Source organism: Tiliqua scincoides, chromosome 4 (genome assembly GCF_035046505.1).
Source record: "Tiliqua scincoides isolate rTilSci1 chromosome 4, rTilSci1.hap2, whole genome shotgun sequence".
Taxonomy (NCBI): domain Eukaryota; kingdom Metazoa; phylum Chordata; class Lepidosauria; order Squamata; family Scincidae; genus Tiliqua; species Tiliqua scincoides.
The window spans coordinates 96,478,726-96,496,358 of record NC_089824.1 but is presented as its reverse complement, the minus strand read 5'-3'; the positions used below and the strand labels follow the sequence as shown (position 1 = coordinate 96,496,358).

Genomic DNA, 17,633 nt, shown 5'->3' with positions numbered 1-17,633 from the left:
CCCATTGACCACAATAGGACTTACTTCAGAGTAGATTGACTTGGTGGAACAGGACTGGCTCCCCCTTATTTAACTATTTTATTTTAATTTAATTATTTATAATTCTTTATTTTAATTTGCTTGATGATGTAACTTCTGGCCATGACATCACTTCCAATGGGTCCTGGACAGATTGTCGTTCTAATCTAAAAAGTGGGTCCCAGTGCTAAAAGTTTGAGAACTGCTACAATAAGGTGTTAGTAAGTTGACATGGGTGTGTGTGTGTGTGAGTGAGTGAGTGACACTACAAGTTTTCAAAATCACTAAAATCAGAATTTGGGGGAATAAGACCATCATGTTATATATCAATCAATGTGTGTCAAGGTTATGCCTTCTGTTGCGTGGGAAAGAGGTGTTGGAATATTGGTGTGAGCAGGAACACAAAACAGCATACACAGCAGAGCACTTTAAATGCAGCAGTTGTATTTTAGAGCAAGGGTTATCACAAGTAGAGTAGTCAGTAAACAGTCCAAGTCAGCACGATGAGCAGTCAGTCCAGTAATAACAAATCCAAGTCAGCTTTCCACAATACACAGTCAAAGTTCAGTCCACGGTCAGTAACAACATATACATACATAAATCCAGCCTCCAAAGTCTCTGGCAGCAGTTCAACAGTTATCTCCTACTACACTCCTACTACTGCACTGGAGGTTTGTCAGACTAGCCCTTAAGTAGTCCGATTGGCCTATCTGGGTAGACTTGGTTACACCCAGGGTGTGGCTGTCGCAGGTGCTTGCTGATTCTGCTGACTCCAGCAATCTGCACCTGTCCCTGAACCAATTAGTTAGCTGTGTTTCTGGCTTCCCCTGAACACAGACTTAACAATGTGTAATTTCATGCAGAATGCAATGAAACAAACCACATTGAAATATTTGTGTTATAACACAAGTTGTCCCGCCCACTACATGGGGTGATGCACAGGCCTCCCACACCGGGTGACGCGAATCCTACTGACACCACTGGTGCCCAATAAACTTACGTAGCTCAAAAACAACATTTCTAACAATTTACTAAAATAATCAGAGAAAAAAACAGATAGTAGAAGATAATGATTAAATACTATGGCATACAAGAAATACATTTTAAGAAATAACTTGCTTCTAGCAACCTCATGGAAAGTTTATTCATTCAAGTCCTATAGTACAGAAGATAACTCCACAGCCTTCCCAGGAGGCAGCTACAATTGGGAAACTGCTCTTATGGCAAAAAGTTAATAATATCCTCCCTTTTTCTTCTTAGTTACAGGAAAAAAAGTTCACTTGGAAGATATTTGGCATGTGGAAAGGTCTTAGAAGAACCTGGTGAAGATAAATGCTACATTGATATGTATTGCTTAGTCCAGGTGTAGAAGGGCTTACACAAATGATATACAAATGAGAGATTGGAAAATATGTCTAAAAAGTACTGAATAATATAAAACCACTATTATGCTTGATCATAAATGGGAAATAAGGAGAAAGCAGATCTGGACATGTACCCCTTGTAGTATGTCCACAATTGGTGAGTTACGATGAAAAGCCATAATAAAATGGATATATGTCAGTTTCTGGATTCCTGGTGATGACACTGAGAACCTCTTGGCTTCAATATCATTTGGTAGCAAGGTCTGCTCTTCCTAAAACATGAGTAACTGATGTTCACAGAAAGGGTAGTTTTTTCAATTTATAAATAAAATTATCAGGATCTGTAGAAAAATTCGGTGACCCTTGCACTAAACTTGTCTGGACAGGTATGTATGTATTTCTTCTGTGTAGAAAATACTTTTCTCAGACAAAAATCTCTTGTAGTTTATCACACAGTATGTAGAGAGAACTGAGAGTTGCTTTTAGATAACTCCAAAATAATCAAGTTAGAAGTTATTGATAACTATTATACAAAAATCTGACTGTTTTTAATAACAATGTGTCTATGACTAGTGAATGGAGAAATAAATGTTTTATATCATTTTAATAGTCCTGATTTCCCCCAAAGAATCCTGGGAACTATAGTTAAGAGAGGGTGCTGCTAATTTTTCTTATCTTTACAACCACTACATTTCTCAGGGTTTTAAAAAAGTTTAAATTGTGATATTGATATGCTTAATCTTTCCTTAATGCAAATTTTTAAAAACTGCACTTAGTATGAGGTTCTCCCTTAGGTACTATGGAGATGGATTCTACAGACAAACATATTTATTCAACCAATTCAGCATGTCCTTCCGTGCTTCTTGAATGTAAGGTTGATCTTGAGGGTTACACTCTTCTCTTTTGCGATGCACAAAACCATGGGTTTGTCCAGGATAAATTTTAACTTCAAAATCAACTTTGCACTCCTCTTTCAGTTTCTTTTCCAATGTAGAAACCTATAACAGAAAAATATCTCTCATTACTGGTGCTGAATTAATTTCATTTTTTAAAAATTTTCTGCTGTTACCAGATCTCATTTGTCCTGTATTCAGCCTGAAGGAGATATCTACAGTATAACTCAATCAGCCTCTTGGTTTTCATGCATTCATGAAGGAAACATTTCTTCCTAAAACTTCCTATATTCCCCATTGCCAGTGACCCCCCCAACAATCAATTACAGGCAGCTCAGAGTCTCACAAAGATGCCATAAGGCATGTCTGAGCCAACTCAAAAGCCAGCAGTGCTGACACAGACATGCACTGGCCTGCCAGCGCCAGATCCAGTCCCCACACAAGCCTGCACAGGTATGTACTGGGTGGCACAGGGGTGGAAGAGGGTGGCAGGAGGGTGGTATAGAGGTGGGGAGCAGTATTTCTGGGTGGGAGGAGGGTGGAATGAGGAGAGGATCAGGCCTGGGAGGGATGGGATCAGCGGCAGCTACACACACTGTATTCTGACCCCCGCTTCTGGAGTAGGAAGCCCTCTATGCGCTTCTTGGATGTGCACCAGCTGAGAAATTGCTCATGGTAAGGGGAAAAGAAGGAGCAACCTTCTGACATAGCCGCAGGCCATTTTCTGTCACTTATACACTAGAAACTTAAGCTGCAATCCTATATACATTTGGGGTAAGTCCAATTGAGTTCATTAGACCTTCCTTCTGATTAGACAAGCATAGGATTTTGCTGTTAGGCTGTTTTTACATGTTTAGCTGAAGGGGCTATAGTTTAGGGAACAAGCCTCTAGGCCAGACCAGATCCCAGAAGATCCCAGGTTCATACCCACCCTGCAAGTGTATGGCAAAACAACTGCAAGATCACTTCCAGATGTGCCACACATCTGCTCACCTACATGCACAAGTCAGTGGTCATGTGAACTGGCCCATCATTTTTGTGATTCATGATACTATTTACATGTATGCAATAGACTTACAAGAACCAGTTTACTGTATCGCCCACAAACATTGTTTATAAATCTCTTCATACACACAAACACAGGCATTAGTTCTCTCATTATAAAGATGATTCTTATAGCATTACAGTGGAGCTTAATTACTAAACTGATGAGGAGAAGGAAACTGCAACACTGCTTGAAAAGAGAAAATGAGATAAATACACCACAAGGAGCAATGCATTTTTCACATGACCTTCAAATCTCTGAAAGTTGCATTCAGGTACAAGCTACTTTGAAATTTCAAGAAAAGGGTGAATCATGGGCAATTTCCCACCCACACAATCTATTTTCCACAGGAAATTTTCTGTGTCTGGAACACTGATCATTCCTTACTTACTTGGTCAAGAGGAATGATATCATCTTTCTCTCCAAAAATGAAAAATGTGGGGTTCAACAAGTTGCAACTTTTCTCGAAAAACTTGATAACACCTAGAATACATTTTACAAAAGAGTTAGATTAACTGCAGCAATTTCCAAAATGAATTTTAAAAATCAAACACAACGCTACTACTGAGTGAGCAATATCATATATTTATCATCACACCTCTTTGTTGTGCCAGAGCTTCAGAACCAGTGAATGCTCTGAAAAGTGACCCGCTTTTATTCTTCAAGTAACTCTGATAGTTAAGTAGGACTTGAAGAGTAACAGAATAAGGAAAAATATCTCGATGCTGACGAACTTGACTTACAGGTAAATTCTTGGTCAAAAGTCTCAAGGAATATTGTGACCTGGTTATTAGCAACACATCCTAGCACCCATCCTAGCACTTAAGTGGTTCATAAGTGTCAGGTTCTTAAGTGAAACCAGACATTTGTGACTGATTTATATATGATGTACCACCCAATGCCCTTCATGATGCCCTTAATGATATACACAAAACACAGGAGTTGTTCATTAGGAATTACTATTGTACAACATAGTCCAAAGACAGTCAATGTAACATGGTTAAATATAATAACATTTGACCATTGATCATAGAAAGTCTCTAGTTTTACAGATGGAAACCAGGTCCACAGAGGTATTGAACTAGTATACTTTCCCCTTCTCCTTTGTTAGTGAATTTTTTAAAAAGAAAAAAGGGAGAAATACATCAAATATATAGCAGTTACAGAGATTGTAAGTACTCTATACATAAATCTCTTAAAAAGGTTTCTAAATATCCAAATAATTATCTATACATAGTTGCTATGGTTGCTATGCATAGATAAGCCATAAGTTGAAATGTGGATAAAGTCCAGAGGTCTTCAGTCCATTGAGTAATGGTAGAGAGGCACTTATCCTTCCAGTGTTTTAGCATAAAAATAGCAGTCCCCTATGCTTGATGGCCAACTGCTTTTGAAACAAAGCGTATTCATAAGCAATTTCAAAAAGCTTCTGCTCCAAGAAAAACGTTCTTAAAATTCCACTGACCATGACTGAGCCCCTCGGTGCACCTCAAGTAGCAATTTGGATCCTGACTGTGATTTTTTAAAAATAAAAAATAAATTGAAATAAATAATAAATTAAAGTTTAAAGAAAAATGCACAAAATTCTATAGCAATAGTAATTCAGGCATGTAGATTACTTATACAAAGTGTTAAAAGCCTAATAGGTTTTCTATATCAGCTAGCTTACTTAAATATGTCATTACTTATTCCACATTGCATTCCCTTCTTATGGCTCCCTTGTGATAAGATAGTGGCAACATTTTAAACACTGTATCATTACACACCACCTGTCTGAAGTGGTTTTCAGAATAATTGTAAACAGCAAAACAAATGCAAACATAAAGCAATTTATAAAGCATGACTTTCTAGAACAGGGGTCTCCAAACCCTGGCCCAGGGGCCAGATGCGGCCCATGGTGAGCTTCTATCTGGCGCGCAGCCAGCCTCTTGTCCCCTGAAAGCCTCTGGCCCACTTGGCCAAACATGACTGAAACTGTGCTCTGGTTGCATCTGGAGGGTGTTCTAAGGGCCAGAGAGGTTGAATGAATGAGCCCATTCATTCATTTATTCACTCATCTAAGTTCTGTCTCTAATTTATTTAAATAAATTTTATATTTAAATTTTTTTTCCAGCCCCCAACACTGTGCCAGATATTTGATGCGGCCCTCTGGCCAAAAAGTTTGGAGACCCCTGTTCTAGAAGATAGATGGGCAGATGGATTTTTAACCATTCTCTTTGTTGAGCTAGTTTTTGCCTTCCGGTGTCTAGTGAAAACTATCTATTACGAACACGTGCAAATAACCTGGGGTGACTTTCACATGCTGAATCTTTAATATCATTTAAGAGAAAGATTATATGGTAAACCAAAGACCTGTGATTTCATCAATTGTCTCAATAACCACATTAAAACTTTTCTAGAGCATTTGCTCTGGAGATGTAATGTAATCTCTGTACAATCTAATACTTAATTTATATCTAAGACAAAAAAACCCCATCTATATTATGAAATACAAGCTAGGTGATAAGGATTGCATAAGAACTGCTTATGTATAAAGAGAAAACACAAGTAAGAAAATATGTCTTCGGACATGTAATATTGAACATGGGGAGCCCTGGCACATTTGGAGGGGGCCACAGACTAAAAAAAACTGTGAGAAGGGGAGCCTTAGAGGAAATATCGGTTAAAATATTGTTTGACGGGGGGGTACCCTGGAAGCTTAGAAGAGCTTTTAAGGGGCTAAAGGGAAAAAGGTTGACAATGGCTACACAACTGAGAATGAGGGAGTCATGAGGGTGTCACAAACCTCAATAGCTGCATCCTGTCACAGGCCAAAGTAGGCCTAGAAGATATGACCTTCCTCCCTCAGTTTCTTTAAGTAACACACACAGAGGTACACATTAGCATGTCCTCTGTGGTAACCAACACATACCATAAATTGACACGCCTGCCTTAAATTCAGAGTTTGTCAACATGAGGTGATGCACAGCAGCTCCACCCCAACAAAATCCAATGGCACCTATCTTCTTGACATTGCAGTTTTTCTTCAGGTACTTCAAAACAACTTCTGTTTCCCTACAATAGAAAATATGTCAGTCAAGAAAATATGAATAAGAAAGCTATTAAGGAAGGGGGGACCCACAAATATATAAAACATTTCCTCTTCTCTTTTCTGTGCACCATTACATTTTGTGAAGTTAGTGCCTTTCAGGCGTACAGTGAGAGAAGGAGTTTGTGTAAGGCATAGCATCCAAAAACAAATGAGAAGAAACTGCAGGCCAAGGGAATGCCCAGTTTACTTGCACTTATAAAGTTCTTCACCTACAAATCTCCCTTGATGCTTACACCTTAAACCTGTGGTTTTCAAACTCTCAGGGAGTTTGAGGACCACAGTAAGCAGGGGAGGGGAGGGGAGGGAGGCAGTGGGGGCGGGGGAAGGAAGTGACACGATCCCCAGGATCCGTTGCTAAGGGGGGCTGCAGGGACTGGGATGCACTTACCAGTCCCTGCAGCAGCCTCCCAGGGGTGCGGGGAGCCCTGTGCAAGCATCTGCAGGGCTCCCCCACCTAACAGTGAAAATGGAGCAATCGTGCTCCACTTCCAATTTTGCGGAAGTGGAGCGCGATCGCTCAACTTTCACTTTTGGAACGTCGGGGAGCCCTGCAGACACTTGCGCAGGACTCCTCGCACCCCCAGGAGGCTGCTACAGGGACTGGTGAGTTCATCCCAGTCCCTGCAGCCCCCTTACCAACACGATCCTGGGGATCGCGTCACTGTCTCCTACCTGCCCCTGCCCCTTAAGGGGGCAGAGGCCAGGGCTGTCAGGCTGGGGCATCGCGACACCCCATTTTGAATAGCTCTGCCTTAAATGAATCAATCAATCAGTTCTAGCTGGAATAGCCACGTTTGGAAGAGTAAGTGCTTTTTATGCTGAACTCTTACTTATTAATATTCTTGGCATCTCGCGTTTTTAGCCATTCATCAAATGTAGACCAGTCATCGGATGGTTTCCAGGGTGCTTGCCCCTTATAAAAGTCTGGGCAGACAGCTCTGTACGGGGGAAAAAAAGTAAGTTCAGTTATCAAATATCAAGATTACTTTGAAATCACTGCATATTTACCTCTCATACCTAACACTCCCCCCCCCCCATTCTTACAAAACTCATTAAAATAAGTTAAGAGAAATAGCAGAGTTTGCATGTAACAAACAGCCCAGTCCTACCCACCTCCCCATGGGGTGATGCAAGGGCACCAATGCAACATCTGCCAAATCGTGCAGAAGAGCTTCAACCTTGGGAGGCCTCTTTAGTATAAGGGAACATTAATTCCCTTCCCTGGGAAAAGCCCCTGCCAGCTTGGTGGGTCAACTCAGACCTGTGCCAATGATATCCAAGTCCATGCTGGACCACAAAAATGGATCAGGCCTGGGAAAGGTGTTAGGATTCAGCAGGCACTGCTATTGCCAAACCTCGCCCTTTCTGGACCTGATCCCCATTCCACCTGCTCCCATTCCACCTGCTCCCCATCTCCCTCCAACTCCTTACACAGTCTAACAGTAACAGTGTAACAGTGGGTTTCCCTGGTCCATATTGCACAGATCTGGTTGCTCACCACTTCTGCTGGTGACCAGGTCATGCTCTCTGGTGTTGTTATGTTTGTTTCATACTATTTGTTTGTTACTACTATTTCAGGTAGTACATACTGGGAAAACACTATTTACAATATGCTAGAGGCAGGAGCAGTTTTTTTCTAGAACAGGTTTAAGACGTTTGCCTTCATGAAATAACTGGATTCTATGAATGCACAGGTATTTTTTGCTTACCTGCTTGATGTGCTTAAGTCCACCCTTGAAGCCACTACATGTGGCCACTGCATGCATTGTCACAAGATTTCTCCTGTGTAAAGCAATGCAGGTTGCTGGAAAGATCCCCTACTAAACAGGGTAATCCATAAAGAGACAGACCAGGTCAGCTGTAAATAGCTATCACTCCTGAGTGTTTATGTGAATTCGCATCCCCATAAAATTACTATGCATGGTATCTAATACACTTTTCCATTTAAGTTTTTTGGGGGATGGAGAGAGAGAAAACAGGGTAGGTGAAAAATTGGTCTGCCCAGGTTATAGTACTCTGGAGGGTAGAGATTGGGAGTGTAGGGTGTACACCATGAGAGGAATAGCCTCCAACCCGAATCTCTCCCAAACCAATATTCAGGGCTCTAACCTCTTCACAGCCAGAAGACAACAATATATTCATCACCTCCCCTCAAACTGTTTCTGCTACAAAGGGAACAGAATCCCAAGGGGTGCTTTCAAGTGTCCTAGAATGGGGGGGAATGAATAGACTTGGAAAGGAGTGCTGCAAAGCAGCCACCCCCAATTTCAGTTCTGCTCCATTTCTCTTCCACACAGCACAGGGAGGAAGAGATGAAATGCCCTTCTCCCATTCTGCTCCACTCAAGCTTGTAGCTAAGTGAGTAGCTTCCTGCTCACTGGTCCCAAATGCAGCAGTCAGAGCCATAGGACCACTGTACTTTAGTGCTAGACCAGGGGTGTCCAAAGTTTTTGGCAGGAGGGCCATATCATCTCTCTGACACTGTCGGGGGCCAGGGGAAAAATAATTAATTTACATTTAATATTTGAATAAATTTACATAAGTTTACATAAGTTAATATACTAGAGGTGGAACTTATATGAATGAATGAAGGTCTTGCAATAGCTCAAGGCCTATAAAAGGCCTTGCACAAAGCAAGGCTGGTCTTTTCTTTGCTGCCGGTACTGCATCACAGATGTGAAACAGCAAGCAGTGGAGGGAGCCCTCATCCCACAGCTAATGTGAGAGGTCAAACAGTCACCCTCACGCTGAGAGCAGTTGCGTCAGGCCAGTGCCGGCTCCAGCAAGTTTCTGAAGGGCCAGAGGCTCATTGGAGGCTGGGGTCTCCTTGAGGGCCGCATTGGGAGTCTTCAAGGGCCGCAAGTGGCCCCAGGGCCAGGGTTTGGGCACCCCTGTGCTAGACTACTGAGGCTCAGGGCAAGGTAAGTAGGAAGCCACCCACCTAGTAACACCCATGTGTTCCTGTGTTGGGGGAGGTTGGATTTCCCAACTGTTTATCTTCTCTGTAATTCCTTGTGGGCCTCAGTTTATATGCACTACTCAGAATGTATGGTTTTGCATATTTCACTGTTCAGCTAAGTGTATAACCACAGTCTCAAATATAGAGCATGGTTAAACAAATACACTAGTGGGTTAGGTTGGATGACATTCCTGATCCCATAGTATCTCATGAAATTATGGTTCTGTGCGATCACACTACAAGCATTTCTCCTCCCCAGTTACAGCACAAGCCTAAGCATCTACTCAGAAGTAAGTTAAATGGGGCTTACACCAAGGAAAGTGTTATAGGATTACTGCCTTACAGCCCAATCCTATGCATGTCTACTCAGAAGTAAGTCCCATTAGAGTCAATGGGGCTTACTCCCAGGAAAGTTTGGATAGGATTGGGCTGTTAGTTCTCTAAATCAAGGGAAGGCGAAGTTCATCTGTCCATACTAGCATGGGGTCATTTCAGGATTGGGAGAATCATTTAAACTGGCCCAAAGCTGCACTTTGTGGTCAAAACATGAAGTATAAAACAGACTACTTGGACAAGAAGAGACGGAGAAAAATAAGGAAAATGTCTTACATGTATCCCTTGTCTGCAAGCATATCAGCTATATATCTGGTATTTGGTAGCTCCCACCCAAATATGTCATGAATTACAATCACAGCTTTGTCAGTGCTGAGGGAAGGTTTGGCGATGTAGGCCTTGATGTGCTCAATAGTAACTTCATGTCCAAGATCTTCATGTTCAAACTTGTCTCCAATGTTGCAGGGGCACGGGTTAGCTTCATTAGCCATCTGCAATATTTAAAATAAGATGCACACAGTTGGTTTGTTGAAATAATCCCAACACTGAGTTATTGTTCCAGGGAAAAGGAAAAGAGGTTGTTGTTGCCCAGCAACCATCATGTGCTCAAATCCTCTCTCCACCTAGCAAAAGGGTCAGCCTGGTTGGCAATACATCCAAAATAGAAATTTCCACGTACAGCAGTTTCCATGGAAAGCAGACCTGGCCCAAGATTACCTCCATATGAAGTGGTACTATATGGTGAGCTCTCTCCTCCCAGCATACAAAGTCAACAATGATTCAATGCCGCCCCCATGACTTTGCCTCCACCTCTCATTCTGTTTAACTTGTGTGACTCAACAAATGCCAATTTCCCCTCCCCCCTCCAGCAACTGGGCCAAAAGAGTTCTCTCAGGGCCCAATCCTAACCAACTTTTCAGCACTATGCCAATGGGCAGTGCACTGCATCCTGTGATGGAGGGTCAGTCACAGAGGCGTCCTCAAGGTAAGAGAAATGTTTGTTCCTTTACCTTGGGACAGCATTGCAGCTGCATCAGCACTTGAAAGTTGGATAGGATTGAGTGCAAAGCCTCTATCTCACTCCATGACTTGCCATGGTTGGCCAAAAGGCCCAGCAAGCAGCTGGGTGGAAGTGGTCAACTGGAGGGGTAGGGTGGAGCAGAGGAGTCACCTTCACCAGTCTGCTGGCCACACTGCCTAAGGAAGCTTTTTCACTCCATAAAGAAGCCAGCCTGAAGGGAGAGGGAGGCAGTACTGTATAGTCCAGCAGTTCTCACACTTTTAGCACCAGGACCCACTTTTTAGAATGTCAGGACTCACCGGAAGTGATGTGATGACTGGAAGTGACATCATCAAGCAGGAAAATTTTTAACAATCTCAGGCTGCAATCCTACCCACACTTACCCAGGAGTAAGAACCATTGACTGTCATTGTTAAAAGCATATACTGAGTAGCCTATTAACAGCACAGATCTGTAACATTTCCCCAATGCAGTCACATGCCATGGTAGCATCAAGTCTAATATATTAAAAATAAAATATTGAAATGATGGGGACCCACCTGAAATCAGCTCGCAACCCACCTAGTGGCTCCCAACCCATGGTTTGAGCAGCACTGGTATATTCTGTTTCCAGAGGGAGAGCACTAAAGGACAGAGTCGGGAGAGGGAGAAAGCATGCCCAGGTTGGAGGGAATGGCAAAGGAACAGAATGGAACAGGGGCCTGGATGAACACATGAGGGGAGAGTACAAGGCCCAATCCCCTAATTGTTCACATGATAAGGTGAACCATGTCAGTGGGCACTGATGGCATTAATTGGTCTGAAGAAACAACAGCAGTGGCACATGATTTGTTATTTTGAGACCCTAGCAATTTTTAAAATTTTACCACAGTACTTTGACAAAATGAAGAATATCAATAAAAGAAAGTTTTAACTCAGCAGGCCTTGCATAAAATGTGCAGAATCTTATCTTTGCAATCTGTTAGCACAACTCAGGGAAGCTTTAGTTAATCAGTAACATAAAAGGTAAACGTTTCTCCTGCACAGTTGTGTCTGACTCTAGGGAGCGGTGCTCATCTCTGTTTCCAAGTCGAGAGAGCCAGTGTTGTCCAAAGGCATCATCCGTGGCCATGTGGCCAGCATGACTAAATGCCGAAGTGCACAGAATGCCATTACCGTCCTACCAAAGTGGTACCCATTTACCTACTTGCATTTACATGCTTTCAAACTGCTAGGTTGGCAGGAGCTGAGGCAAATAGCAGGAGCTCACCCTGTTCCGAAACACTGGGGTCTCGAACTTCCTAGGCTGCCAACCGTCTGGTGTCTTTAATCGCACCTCAATCAGTAACATAGGCCTCAAATATTGTCAGACAAGATCAAGGCCATTGTGAGATACAGGAAGTTGGACTTGAAGGGCCTTTGGCCTGATCTAGCAGGGCTCTTCTTATGTAGGTTCCCATACAGGTGCTATTGACCCCAGGAAGAAGCTTCTACTGTGAGGCAGTGTCTCAAATGCTGCTCCTCCCTTACATGATGCCATGCCCGTCTCTACTCCTCCCAAGCTTCTCTTCTCCACATTGCCTCTTCTGTTCCATTCCTTTTGCAATCCAGCAACTGGGAGGAGCAGGAGAAGCTGAGGTGAGTGGACAGATGAAGGTCGGCACTCCCTGCTAATCAGCTGCCTGAGACAATCACCACAATCAGTCTCATGGATGGGCTGACCCTCATAGCATGTGTGGGAATTCCCAATCCAGCCCAAGAACATGGCAGAAGGAAAAACTTGTAACCCTTTTCCCCGCGCTGCAGTCTTGATCCAGGCTGAGAGTACCAATTTTTATAACAAAAAAAAAAAAAACAAGCACCAAAGTCTCAAACTACATGTTTAATCTTGAGCTAATAACAAAGCAATATCATTTTTCATCCAATAGCAGCTATGGACCTCTCATACACTTTACATTTACAAACAATACAACAACAGAAGCAGCGATAGGTTTCAGAGATTCTCTGTAGTGTTAATCAATCCTGGAGCTGGCACTGCCACTCTACCACACACTTTGAGATACAATGAACCTATGAAAAAACTCTTATTGTTAACTGAAGAGAAATATATTCTCACATTGCTAGTTCAGTCAACAGTCGACAAAACCTTTATTAGGCATAAACATTTGATAGGTGAAGACTCTGTACAGAGACCATAGAGAGAATATAAACCTAAGCAGTACACAAATATATGTATATGTGCGCACCTACGTGTACACACAGATACGAATGTACATTACATTTTACATACAAACATGAATTATTTAAAAGACAGAAAACAATCAGTTTGCAGATATTGCCAAGATGTAATCTACTCAGTGATTACTTGGTACAGAAAGCTTGGCTTGATTCAGATTACTCAAATTTAGGAACTGTGCGACTGAGAGGGTTGTATGCTCTACATCACCTGCTAGAAGGAATTGAATTATAGCTTTCTCAGAATGCCCTGTTTTAGCATGGAGCAAGGGAGAGAGAAATTGCTGTCTTAGCGCTTGATATCTGGGACAGTGCAACATAACGTGTGTGGTTGATTCTATTTCGCCTAAATTGCAGCTACACAAACGATCTTCCCAGGAGGCGCTGCTAGTTCACAGCTGCTGGGTTAAAAATATCCTGAGCCCGGCTCAGGTATCTTATTGGCACTGACCCACATGAGTGAGGTGCTAGATACTTATCATTTTCCCTTTGTCTAGTGTTTCTCAAACTGTGGGTTGGGTCCCACTAGGTGGGTCGCATGCTAATTTCAGGTGGGTCCCCATTCATTTCAATACATATTTTATTTTTAATATATTAGACTTGATGCTACCCTGGTATGTGACAGCATTTGAGGAAATGTTACAGATCTGCACTTTTAACAGGCTGCTATGTACAGTATATGCTTTTAACAGTTATAATCAATGGAACTTACTCCTGGGTAAGTGTGGGTAGGATTCAGCCTGGGATTGTTAAAAATTTTCCTGCTTGATGATATCACTTCTGGTCATGACATCACTTCCGGTGGGTCCTGACAGATTCTCATTCTAAAAAGTGGGTCCCTGTGCTAAAAGTTTGAGAACCACTCGTCTAGGGATTCCCCCAACAGCAGCGATCAATTCAATTCCATTGGGATACACAGTGAAATGCACTCACTATGTGCCATGCAGCTCACTTGACTATTGGATTGGGTTTATGTGGCATCCAGCACTCCACAATAGCTAATGAGATGTGACTGTCAACTGCTCTGGAATTCCAGTAGCAGGCCTGTGATTGCTGTGTTTGCCTGATTTAGCTGATAACCATATCAATTGTTTGTCCTGCAGTGTTTCGCATATGCCTACTCAGACACCTGCGTTCTACATTCCTTCAAGTATCATATCTTAGAAACAGCTCACAGTAACAAGACTTTGGTTCTTCCCTTTGCAAAACAGCTTTGGCTGCAGTTTGGGAGAGGGTCAGATATAAGGCCAATTATTTATCAAGGCACAGAGGGCAAGATGGGCATAGAGCCTACTGGTTAGTGACTTGTACTCACGTCCAAGCTCTCTGCTTCACCATTTTTACTGGAAAGCCTGGGAATGCAATGGGGAAAGGTAGTTTTCACTTATTATTGTTGGCAACCTTCAGTCTCGAAAGACTATGGTATCGTGCTCTGAATGGTGGTTCTGGAACAGCGTCTAGTGTGGCTGAAAAGGCTGATTCAGGAGTGACAATCCCTTCCACACTGGGAGCAAGTGCAGTCTGTCCCTGGTCTGTCTCCCTGGCTATGGGCCTTCCTTCTTTGCCTCTTTGCCTCAGTCTGTTGGCCAAGTGTCTCTTCAAACTGGGAGAGGCCATGCTGCACAGCCTGCCTCCAATCGGGCCGCTCAGAGGCCAGGGTTTCCCACCTGTTGCCCACCTGTTGAGGTTTCCCACCTGTTTCCCACCAACAGGTTTCCCACCTGTTGAGATCCATTCCTAAGGCCTTCAGATCCCTCTTGCAGATGTTCTTGTATCGCAGCTGTGGTCTACCTGTAGGGCACTTTCCTTGCACGAGTTCTCCATAGAGGAGATCCTTTGGGATCTGGCCATCACCCATTCTCACGACATGACCGAGCCAACACAGGCGTCTGTTTCAGCAGTGCATACATGCTAGGGATTCCAGCTTGTTCCAGGACTGTGTTGTATGGAACTTTGTCCTGCCAGGTGATGCCGAGGATGTGTCGAAGGCAGCGCATGTGGAAAGCGTTCAGTTTTCTCTCCTGTTGTGAGCAAAGAGTCCATGACTCGCTGTGGTACAGAAGTGTACTCAGGACGCAAGCTCTGTAGACCTGGATCTTGGTATGTTCTGTCAGCTTCTTGTTGGACCAGACTCTCTTTGTGAGCCTGGAAAACGTGGTAGCTGCTTTACCGATGTGTTTGCTTAGCTCGATATCGAGAGAAAGAGTGTCAGAGATAGTTGAGCCAAGGCACACAAAGTCATGGACAACCTCCAGTTCATGCGCAGAGACTGTAATGCAGGGAGGTGAGTCCACATCCTGAACCATGACCTGTGTTTTCTTATCTGATCGTCAGTCCAAAATCTTGGCAGGCCTTGCTAAAATTATCCATGAGCTGCTGGAGATCTTTGGCAGAGTGGGTAGTGCCAGCTACATCGTCGGCAAAGTCACGCAGACATTTCAGCTGGACTTTGGACTTTGCTCTCAGTCTGGAGAGGTTGAAGAGCTTTCCGTCTGATCTGGTCTGGAGATGGATGCCTTCTGTTGCAGTTCCAAAGGCATGCTTCAGCAGGACAGCTAAGAAAATCCCAAACAAGGTTGGCGCAAGAACACAGCCCTGCTTCACTCTGCTTCAGATGTCAAAGGGTTTCTGGTACTTGGATAGATCTTCATCATCATGTCTGATCTTAGAAGCTAAGCAGCATCAGGCCTGGTTATTACTTGGATGGGAGACCACCTGAGAATACCGGGTGCTATAGGCTTATACCATAGTCTTTCGAGACTGAAGGTCGCTAACCAACCATTATTAGTTTTCACTACTGCCTCCCACAGCTAGAAAGCCTTGAGAAAGGAGATCACATTGAGGAAATCTCCCTCCTTGGTTATCAGGGAGCCCCAAGGTCTGGAGAGTCCCCTAAAAATCAAAAGTAGTGGAACATGGGCAGTCTGGAAGACAGGGCAACCCACTCCCTCATGAGTAAACTGAGACCAGGATGTACAAACACAGTATACATAACTGTACATACATAAATGACAAATATAAAATAACTGCACAAATATAAGAAGTGTATTAAAGGCTGGAAAAGATATCAAAATAATTGAAAGAAATTGCAAAGATAAAAAAGACAGTTAAATAAAAGGAGAAAATGGGGGGAGGTTGCAAAAGTTGGCAAGGATGCTGAAGCAAGTGGAAAATTAACAAATTCTGAAGGAATGAACTGGATATGATTCCTAACCTACTTACTTACACTGTTCCAAGGTTCTGGTCCTGGCATCCCCACCTGCAGCCAGGTGAATGCTTTTAACATCAGACATTGGCAAATGCAAAAAGGATGTGTGTGACCCCACTTTTTCAATAGCCTGTGGGTATTAACCCAGCTTTACCTGGAAGATTGGGTGTGTCACCCGAGTTCCTGACTGTCCTGCTCCTGGAAATCAGGTGTGTTTCATAGTACAACAAGCTGTCTCAAAGCCAGGTTTGTTTATAGGTTGTTGGGGAAGAAGAAGATGCCCAAACAATAAATAGCACAACAGGGTAAATGTAGCTATTATTTTCAAATGACTGCAGCCCCTTCCAGATACTGAGGCTTCATAGATATCTCCAAGCTACCAGAAAGGCCAAAAAAAAAAAATGGGCCAAAAAGAAGAGAAAATCAGGAATTTTCACCACACAAACTCATTTGGCCTTTGTGTTTCCCAAGCACTTTCCTAAAGAGAACCGTTCTGCAATCATGCTGTATCCCTACATACCTGGAAAGAAGAGTCTTAAGGATTTAGTTTTCTTTCCCTCTCAGGGTTGGAAAGGCTGGTTTTTCTGCACTTAGGAAGATAGAAAAGGAGGAAAAATCAGTGTGGTTTCCAAAGCAGTATTTTAGCTTCTCACAGAGTGGCCTTGACAATGCTCTTTGCTCTTGCTGCAGTTTGCAAACTGAGTTTGCACAAGAGGCTGACACAGAATAACCCCACTAAGAGGTAGGAGGAGACTTCTCCCTGGTTTAATAACCAAGCTACTTCCGCATACAGTATCTCTCTCAGTATTTTATTTAACTGTTTCATCAATTTCTCTTTTACAAGGAGTGGCACAGTTTTGGCACATACCAAGCTCTGTGCACTAAACACATGATCTGACTTCTCATAACTGAGCATAGTGCTTGGCTGCGCTGTATTTTGCATTTGCCAAATGCTTAAGTAAAACACCATTCTATTTTTTTTATGTTGTACTTTATTATATAGTAATTAGCATAAATGCACAGTATAGTCACTTCAAGTCAGCCTTCATTACATAAGATCTACAATTTTTGACCCAATTTTAATGAATTTTGGCCCACACTGGCAGACATCAGCAGGCCTACCAGAGCAGGTGAGCCCAGCACAAGGGGTGGAATGGGCTGGGGAGGGACAGGGAGGAGATGGGGTGGGAATGGGTTGACTGGCCCTGGGAGGGGGGCAGCTTTGGCAGCAGTAGTGTGTGCCAAATCCAAACCCCCTTTCCTAGCCTGATCCACCTGCACAGAACAACGTGAATTTGTGCTGGCGATATTTCTGGCACAGGTCTGAGTTGCCCCATAGTAGCTGCAAAGGAACAAATGCCCGTTACCCCAAGTAGAGCTCCAGTAGCCAAAAATTCCCCATGGGATGCAGCAAAAACCACAGCAGCACTGCTGCTTCGCTGCACAGGGATTTATGTAGGATTGGGCTGTTAATCTCTGCTAACTAG

The 17,633-nt window shown here is 43.1% G+C and overlaps 1 protein-coding gene across 1 annotated transcript; it reads right to left on the bottom strand.

Moving 5' to 3' along the window:
- Positions 1-1,137: 1,137 nt before the first annotated feature.
- Positions 1,138-16,822, bottom strand: LOC136649015 (carboxymethylenebutenolidase homolog). Its single transcript, XM_066625389.1, has 6 exons — positions 16,667-16,822; positions 9,980-10,194; positions 7,242-7,349; positions 6,232-6,374; positions 3,712-3,803; positions 1,138-2,380 (listed from the first exon to the last, which is right to left on the bottom strand). The coding sequence occupies exons 2-6, from the start codon at positions 10,192-10,194 to the stop codon at positions 2,195-2,197; spliced, it is 744 nt and encodes a 247-aa protein (XP_066481486.1). The 5' UTR covers positions 16,667-16,822; the 3' UTR covers positions 1,138-2,194.
- Positions 16,823-17,633: the final 811 nt, after the last annotated feature.

What these genes read in the sequence shown, in the direction of transcription:
- LOC136649015 (XM_066625389.1), bottom strand. Translation starts at nt 10,194, where the DNA reads ATGGCTAATGAAGCTAACCCGTGCCCCTGCAACATTGGAGACAAGTTT. An exon ending in CTTGCAGACAAGGGATACAT is followed by an intron (nt 7,350 to 9,979) that starts GTAAGACATTTT and finishes TCCCCCGTACAG; the next exon opens with AGCTGTCTGCCCAGACTTTT. An exon ending in GATGCCAAGAATATTAATAA is followed by an intron (nt 6,375 to 7,241) that starts GTAAGAGTTCAG and finishes TTTCTATTGTAG; the next exon opens with GGAAACAGAAGTTGTTTTGA.